The sequence below is a fragment of the Pan troglodytes genome, chromosome 20, assembly GCF_028858775.2.
Source record: "Pan troglodytes isolate AG18354 chromosome 20, NHGRI_mPanTro3-v2.0_pri, whole genome shotgun sequence".
Lineage (NCBI taxonomy): Eukaryota > Metazoa > Chordata > Mammalia > Primates > Hominidae > Pan > Pan troglodytes.
In genome coordinates, this window is record NC_072418.2 from 13415367 (window position 1) to 13424157 (window position 8791).

The following is an 8791-nucleotide window of genomic DNA, read 5'->3' on the forward strand; positions in this document are numbered from 1 at the left end:
GAAGAGTTAGAGGCCCAGGGTCTGGGCCAGGGGCCGGCCGCGTCTGAGGCGCACCACAAGGCCCCCGGGCCTCCCAAGGTGTGTCTTTCCTGGGGCCCCTTAACCATCCTGTCTTCTCTCCCCCAGACTACAGTGGTAGTGGAGGCCGAAGCGGCGGGAACAGCTACGGCTCAGGCGGGGCATCCTACAACCCAGGGTCACACGGGGGCTACGGCGGAGGTTCTGGGGGCGGCTCCTCATACCAAGGCAAACAAGGTGGGCCTGGAGCCCCTGGTGGCACAGCATGGGGGGCCTGGCAGCTGCTGTGAAGCGGGATATGGACCTGGTGGGAGCAGACAGCAGCGTGGGCAGGGCTGCAGTGGCAGGTGGGCCCTGTGAGAACACGCTCTCGGATGCACTGGCAGCTGCTAAGGCTTTCGGGAGCAGCCGGAGAGCCAGCAGTGTCCCCACGCTTAACCCCTGGTACCTGTGTGAAATGTGGGTGACACCAAGGCCAAACAGCTGTTCCCCCGGTTCTGGCCAGTAGCTCAGCCTTGGGCTCAGGTAGCTTCTCCCAGAAACGAGGGTCACAGTGGTCCCACCTCTCAGAGTCTTGGTGCCAGCCTGATCCAGTGATGTATGGTAGGCAGGCAGAGCCGCACAGGAGCCCACAAGTCTTGCCCACCTGCATCCTGGCCGAGGCTTGGGTGTGGGCTGCCTAACCTGAGCCCCGCTGGCTGGGCCCCTCGGCTCTAACCCACCACTCTCTCTCCTAGGAGGCTACTCACAGTCGAACTACAACTCCCCGGGGTCCGGCCAGAACTACAGTGGCCCTCCCAGCTCCTACCAGTCCTCACAAGGCGGCTATGGCAGAAACGCAGACCACAGCATGAACTACCAGTACAGATAAGCCCCCGCGGGGCGGAGATTTCTACCTTCTGCACTTACTCCCCATCAGAAGATCGAGTTTTATGCATCACAGTTAACATGTCAGCTGGCCCTCCAGGCCCCCGCCCCCACCCCGTCCACGTTGCTGTGTCGTGAGGTGCAGCGGGTCACCCTGTGGCCCGTCCTGTGACCCATATTTAGCCGTGTTTGGGACTCCGTGTCTTCAATGGTTTGTTAGTTGCCATTACAACTTTGTCTGGGTAGAGTTTTTGAGTTTTTGCAGTTCAGTATCCCTCTGTCTATTCACACTTCGTGTTAGTGGTAACTCAGTTTGTCTTTAAATAGTTACGGAAGGGATACGTCATTTGTTAATGCTTTTGTGAAGTGAGTTACACGAGCTTTCTGTATTTTAATGCTTTAGTGTTTCAGTTTTATAAGTGAAGATTTTATTTTAAAAACCAGTGGGAAAGAGTGGGGGGTTTCTTTTTATGTCTGGGTCATTCAGGCAGTACATCTGAATTAAGCTGAATGTAGACAAATAAAGAAAAACAAAACTGCGCCCGTCTTAGGCCTGGGTGTCTGACCCACCAGCAGTGCAATGGGCAGGTTTCCCCACTCTATTCCTGCTCTTGGGAAAGCAGGGTGGGCCATCAGGATGGTCCCTGGTCCTTAGAGAGGGTCCAGTTCCAGGCTTCTAGACATTTTACTCATGCTCAGCGAAGGCTGGTTCCTGGTCCCCTGGGCTGTGTAGACCCGGTGTCCCACCAGGCTCCAGGCTCCCACCGTCTACAGAGGGGCTTACAGCGCCCATTCTGGTCTTGGGGAACCCATCACAAAATAGGCTTTTTCTGCTCCCTGATTCTGGTGTAGTTCTAAGTACGCAGTGATCTCCTCTGTAGGGGCGTGCCTGTGGTGGAACATAACGCAGTTACAAAAGAAAGGGCAGGTGAGGCCTGGGTCACCCCAGCCATGAACCGTCAGTGGTTGGAGGGAGCTTCGTGTCTGTGCTGGAGCTGCAGCCTGCTCGCCATCTGGAGGCTCAATGGAGTGGGGAGTTGGGGTTCTCATACCAGCAGATTTCCCTAGAGCGTGATTCTCCCATCTGAGGCAATCTTGCCTCCCAGGGGAAATTTTGCAATGTTTGGAGGATGTTGTCACAGTTAGTAGCGGGTGCTCTGGGATCTGGTGGATAGATGCCAAGGATGCTGTCAAGCATACTATACTGCCCAGAACAGTGGCCCATAGCAGGGACCTGCCCTATCAAAATATCAGGCGTATGGAGGTGGAGACCCAACGCTAGAGCAGCCCTTCTCAGCTCCACCCTGCCCGGGGAGGGAGGAGGAGCTCTGGTTTCAGAGCAGTGCCGGGATTGCCTTTCCCCAGGATCTGTGTCGGCCATCCAGGAAGAACTGTACTGGCCAAGCCTGGGACCACACGTCTGCAGAGATCCTGCTCTGCTGGCCTGAGCCCCAGGCCTTGGCCTCCTGTGCTTGGGTAACCATGGCCACTGGGAAAAGCAAGGACCATGTTTGACTTTCTTGGAGAGGTGAAAGAGGTGAAAGAACAAGTTGTGTGCTAGAAAACTTTTGAGGAATTCTTATTTGTGTTAGAGCAGAGGAGGTCCCAGATACCAAGTGGCGCCTCCCAGGAAAGGCTGGGAGAAGAGGTGGCCTGGAGTACCCCGAGATCCCAGCAGCACACACAGTGGAGGGATGAGGATGGATGGGTCCTAACCCCCGATTTTGATGGGATGTGTTCATGTCCTATCTCCTCTCCTGGACACATTAAGGGGTTGGGACAAGAAGAGACTCCTGTGAGATCAGCAGACCTTGTGTTTAAGGAGAGAATGCCTGCCTGCAACACTCATGGAGAGGGACACTTCCTGGCCCCACCTGCTAAATACCTCCAAACTCTGGGCAGGCGCCTGCATTCTCAACACAGGACTTCCCTTACAGTTTCCCGACCAGTGACCACCACCACGTTCAGGTTTCTGAATGCAGACCCACCACGAGGGATGGATTCCACCCGCCCGCCCTGCTGCAGATATATGCAGCACAGCAGGCACGTGCCTGGAGAGAACAGTTCCTGAGCACAGCACCCTTGGAGCCCTCACCCCGCTCACGATCCTCACCAGTGCTGATGATGCCGTCATGCTGCTGGCCTGAGACAGTATCCCAGCTACAACAGGACGACACCGGGTTCAGGAATATGTGGCTATCACCTTGAGCACTGACAGTGGCCTTCCAGGCTAGTTGCCTTCCAAACGCAGGTAGCCGACCTGCAGGAGGGCCTACAAACGGGCCCAGCAAGAGCTGGGCAACAGCTGGCTTGTGAAATGAGACACCTCGACCAATATGCTTTGGGTGGACGGTGTCCTACATGTTCAGTGGAGGCCACCAGGAGCATCCATGAGCGGGGAAGGGGTCCACACCCTTACATGGCGAGTTGATACGATGGGGTGCTTGGTGGATGGGCCATGGAGGTCCGTGAGCTGGAACTGGGCACACGCCATCCCAGAGGGCTCAGGATGCCCCAGGAAGGAAAGAAGGGCAACAGACTACACGATTGGACGTGTGTGGTTGACTGGGATGAAGTTGGAGGGAGGGACAGGGCCTTGCAGGGGATTGGTACTGATCCCAGGGAGGAAGTGTTGGGGCTTCATGAAGTAGGATGAAAGGAGGCCCCTGAGCCATGACAAGGGGCACATCCAGGATTTCCGCCACCCTGAATTTAGTAGAGCTAGTAGGCCCTGGTCGTCACTCTGGGCAGGGATGCCGTCAGCCTTGAGGGTCGCCACCCACTTGTGTGTTGCCCTCTGTCCTGGCAGGGAAACATAAACCCCTTGTCTCACCACCAACCTTGCTTGTGTAGTCAGCAGGGCTGGCCCTGCCCCAAGGACTCACTGCATGTACCCGGACCCCTAGGCCTGGCCTTTGCAGCATAGTTGGGAGCTTCTGGATTCCATCTGCACCTGTGAGCCCCATGCTGGCTGTGCACTGCGCGGGCCTGAGACTGCTGGATACAATGTTGGGCAACAACTCAGCCAGCCTGATGGCAGCCTCAGAGGCTTACTCTAACCCATCCCAGAATAAATGGAGACTTCATGTGTTCATTGTTTCATTCACTCAACATGCGTTCGTTCATTTTTTAAGAGAGACAGGATATTATTGCTCTGTCATCCAAGCTGAAGTGCAGTGGTATCATCGTAGCTCACTGCAGTCTTGAACCCCTGAGAGCTCAAGCGATCCTCCCGTTACAGCCTCTGGAGTAGCTGGGACCACAGGGCTGTGCCTCCATGACTGACTAATTTTCTTGTAGAGGTGGGTCGCCAAGCCTAGTCTTGAACTCCTGGCCTTAAGCAACTCAGCTTCCCTATAGTAGCTGGGATGACAGGCAGCGCCACTGTGCCCTGCTGTCGTGTTTATTATTGCACGGTGATTACATGTCAAGTCTGGTGCTGGTTGCTGGGAACGCAATGGTGAACCTGCTCCCAACCCACATGGAGCTTCCAGGCACAAAGAGGGCTGTGTCACAGTTGGACAGGGAGTACCTGTCAAGGCTTTCCCCTCAGGTGAGAGGATGGGTGAGTTGGACCCAAGAGTGTTAGGAAGGGAAGGGGAGGCCAGGCAGAGGGAATAGCTTGAGCAAAAATTCAGCTGGGGGATGAGGATGGGCTTCAAGAAGCTGAAGTCAGGTGGGTAGAGCATTTTGATGCAAAACAAAGGAATGCTGGGAAATGAGGCTGGAGGTCAGTGGGATCTTGAGGGCCCCCAAGTGGAGTGCCAGGCACAGGAGTTCTTGCCTTCTTTCTAAGGACAGTGGGGAGCCATGGATGGATTCTGACCTGGGAAGACTTCAGGCCCATTCAGGCTCCCAAGAGTATTTATTTTACTTATTTAGAGATGGAGTTTTGCTCCTGTTGCCTAGGCTGGAGTGCAATGGCACGATCTCTGCTAACCACAACCTCCGTCTCCCGGGTTCAAGCGAGTCTCCTGCCTCAGCCTCCTCAGTAGCTGGAATTACAGGCATGTGCCACCAAGCCTGGCTAATTTTGTATTTTTTGGTAGAGACAAGTTTTCTCCGTGTTAGGCTGGTCTCGAACTCCCAGCCTCAGGTGATCCATCTGCCTCGGCCTCCCAGTGCTGGGATGACAGGTGTGAGCCACCGCACCTGGCTGTTTATTTTTTAAGATGGAGTCTTGCTCTGTCGCCAGGCTGGAGTGCAGTGGAGCAATCTCGGCGCACTGCAACCTCCGCTTCCCAGGTTCAAGCAATTCTCCTGCCTCAGCCTCCCGAGAAGCGGTAACTACAGGTGTGCGACACCATGCCCAGCTAACTTTTGTTTGAGACAGAGTCTTGCCCTATCACCCAGGCTGGAGTGCAGTGGCATGATCTCCGGTTACTGCAACCTCCGCTTCCTGGGTTCAAGTGATTGTCCTGACTCAACCTCCCTAGTAGCTGGGATCACAGGTATGCACCACCATGTCCGGCTTTTTTTTTTTTTTTTTTTGAGACGGAGTCTCACTGTCCCCCAGACTGGAGTGCAGTGGCATGATATCCGCTCACTGCAAGCTCCGTCTCCCGGGTTCACGCCATTCTCCTGCCTCAGCCTCCCGATTAGCTGGGACTACAGGTGCCCGTCACCACATCCGGCTAATTGTATTTTTAGTAGAGACGGGGTTTCACGTGTTAGCCAGGATGGTCTCGATCTCCTGACCTCGTGATCTGCCTGCCTCGGCCTCCCAAAGTGCTGGGATTGCAGGAGTGAGCCACCGCGCCCAGCCAATTTTTTGTATTTTTAGTAGAGATGGGGTTTCACTGTGCTGGCCAGGCTGGTCTCAAACTCTTGACCTCGTGATCCACCCGTCTTGGCCTCCCAAAGTGCTGGTATTACAGGCGTGAGCCACAGGGCGCCTGGCCTACAGTTTTTTTGTTTGTTTTGTTTTGTTTTTGAGATAGTCTCTTGCTCTGTTGCCCAGGCTGGAGTGCACTGGAGTGATCTCGGCCCACTGCAACCTCCGCATCCCGGGTTCAAGCTATTCTCCTGCCTCATCCTCCCGAGTAGCTGAGATTACAGGCGCCCAGCATTATGCCTGGCTAATTTTTGGATTTTTAGTAGAGATGGGGTTTCACCATGTTGGCCAGGCTGGTCTTGAACTCCTGACCTTGTGATTCGCCTGCCTCAGCCTCCCAAATTGCTGGGATTGCAGGCGTGAGCCACCGCGCCCAGCTGAAACTATTTTTTAGACAGGGTCTCGGTCTGGTATGCGGTGGTGCCATCATGGCTCACTCATCCTCCTGAGTATCTAGGACTACAGGCCACACTGCCTGGCTAATGTTTGTTTTTCTTCATAGGGGCAGGGTCTCAGGTTGATGTCCAATTCTTGGCCTCAAGCCATCCTCTCTTCAGCCTCACGAACTGTTGGAATTAACCATTGTGAGCCACCGCGCCTCAGTACAGTTCTTTTGGTTGCTGAGCTGAGTAGGTGTATGGGAGAGGTGAGAATGGGGGCCCTGGAGACGACAAGAGGCTTGACTTCTGGAACATCGGAGCTGAGGTTTACAGTGATTTTTGCAGCTGAGTCCACTGGTCTTGATAAGGGAAGAGTGTCCAGACTCAAGAGGGTTAAAAACGATATGTCAAAGAAAAGGGGCCCGTCCTTCTCATTCTCAGGGAGACCAGCATTCTCTCCACGGAGTAGCCAAGAAGTCCCTGAACTCCCAGGTCTTGGGCCAGTGCTTTTGTCTTCTCAAAAGATCTGGCGCCTAAGGTCTTCTTGCTTGGCAACAGGGCAGTAGGTGGGTGGCAATGTCACAGAGGGACGGTCCCCACACGTCCAATGAATAAACTGGAGAAATCCTCCAGGCGAGACGACCACCCGAACTCAGGGCTCCAAGGACCATTATTTCAGCAAAACCCCTAACTCTCCTCTCCTGAATGTTCTGTATTCCTCAGTCAGTGCTCAGAAGTCCGTATCCTGGACCCAGGACCTCAGCACCCGCTCCCTAAGGCCAACCATATAGTCACCTGTTTGGGGGCTCCCCTGAGCAGTCGCGGGCGATCCCAGAGAAGGCAAGTTTCGGGATCTGACAGCCCCAGTCACGACCCTGGGTGCTGCGCAAGCCTCCATGTGAAGAGCGCGGAAACCGCCCCAGGCCTAGCTGCTGCAAACCACCGCTTCCAAACTTCCCGCCGGTCTCTAGGCTCCGGGTGCCCACCGCCCCTTCCTTCCTTCCTTTGCGCAATCAACAAGCTCCAACTCCAGATGGGATTTCGCAGGCCCCGCCCTGTGTATAAACTCTCTTCGTCCTGAGGTTGTCAACAAAATTTTTTTTTGGAGACGGAGTCTCGCTGTCGCCCAGGCTGGAGTGCAGTGGCGCGATCTCCGCTCACTCACTGCAACCTCTGATTCCCTGGTTCAAACAATTCTCCCGCCTTAGCCTCCTGAGTAGCTGGGATTACAGGCAAGCGCCACCACGCCCGGCAACAAACTCTTCTAATTGGCCGGACTCGCAGGCCCCGCCCCCACAGAGTGCGCCACTGCGTGGAGCGCGCCGCTCCTCATAGGGCGCTTGCGCAGGCTCCGCCCCCTGAGCGGCCGCTTTCCTGGTCTCCAGGCAACGCGTACGGCGCTGTCCACTGTGCTGAAGCCGCACACCAAGCGCCGCCTCTAGCTGCAGGCTCACGGCGCCCCCAGCTCTCCTAAGTGGGCGGTGCCAACACCCTAAAGCAGGGACCACTAAGCCTCCTTTGCGCCCTATCCCCAGTTTATCTCTTGGTGATAGGTAGAGTCCACTTCCCTCCACGTTGGCTGAGAAAGCCCTACCGTCCCATCCAGCTCAGAGGAAAGCCCAAGGCTTCCCGCGATTTCATGCCGTCACCTCCACACCCTCATCCGCTCACCTCCAGCCACACTGACCTCCGCGCTCACAACAGACAATCCAGACACATTCCCACCTCCAGGCCTTTGCTCTTAACTGTTCACGAGGCCTGGAATGCTCTCTCCGATTCCGCATGACTCCTCCATCCTCCTTTCAGGCTCAAATCCCACCTTCTTAGTGAGCCCAGCCCTGACTATCCTGTCCTACTGAACACATTGACCTCTCTCTATATGTATGTATGTATATAATTTTATTTTTAGTTTTTTCGAGACAGGATCTTGCTCTGTTGCCCAGGCTGGAGTGCAGTGGTGCGATCATAGCTCACTGCAGCCTCCACCTCCCGGGCTCAAGCTATCCTCCTGCCTCAGCCTCCCGAGTAGCTGGGACTACAGGTGTGCAGCACTGCGCCCGTATAATTTTTGTATTTTTAGTACAGAAGGGGTTTTCGCCGTGTTGCCCAGGCTGGTCTCCAACTCCTGGGCTCAAGCGATCTACCTGCCTCAGCCTCCCAAGGTGCTGGAATTACAGGCGTGAGCCACTGCATCCGGACTAGAATATATTTGTTTAAGTGGGTGGATTAAGCCTCTTTTGATAATTGTTGAAGCTGGGTCATTGGTTACAAGGTGATAACTATGCAATTCTCTGTCCGTTTGTCTATGCTTGAAAAGTGTGTAATAAAGAATGTCAGGTGGCACAGTGATCTCCAGGAGGGGCAGAGAACCAGCATCAGGGGCTACACAGCTAGTGGTGGTACCCCAACGCCAACCCCACACATAGCCCAATCTCACAATGACTAAGTACAGAGACTGTAGTTGATGCTACAAGGATTACTGTGGCTGGAGACCAGATGTGCAACCACCTATAAACTTCCTGAGTGTAGCTTCAGTTTTGACATAAACTGTTCTTATTTTCATGAATCTCTGTGGCATGGATGTAGCTGCCTCCAACTCCTGTCCCTAGTGTTTTCGAGCCCAAGGGCCTGTTTCTCCTTATCACTGGCTTTTTTTTTTTTTTTTTTTTTTTTTTTTTTTTTGAGATGGAGT

At 54.5% G+C, this 8791-nt stretch overlaps 1 protein-coding gene across 16 annotated transcripts in view; it reads left to right on the forward strand.

Annotated features, from left to right (window-relative positions):
* The window catches only part of ILF3 (interleukin enhancer binding factor 3), a 35650-nt gene extending 34225 nt beyond the window's left edge, over window positions 1-1425 (forward strand). For 14 of the 16 annotated variants that reach the window (XR_010153709.1, XR_010153713.1, XR_010153714.1 and 11 more), the window contains 2 exons: window positions 127-255; window positions 756-1425. Coding sequence is in view for 11 of the 16 variants with exons in the window: in XM_009434683.5 (XP_009432958.1) it covers window positions 127-255; window positions 756-889 (263 nt within the window). In the remaining 5 variants the exon portion in view is untranslated. The remainder of the gene's footprint in view (window positions 1-126; window positions 256-755) is intronic. The other 2 variants (XM_016935010.4, XM_054674060.2) reach the window with 1 other exon arrangement.
* The last annotated feature ends 7366 nt before the right edge of the window (window positions 1426-8791 follow it).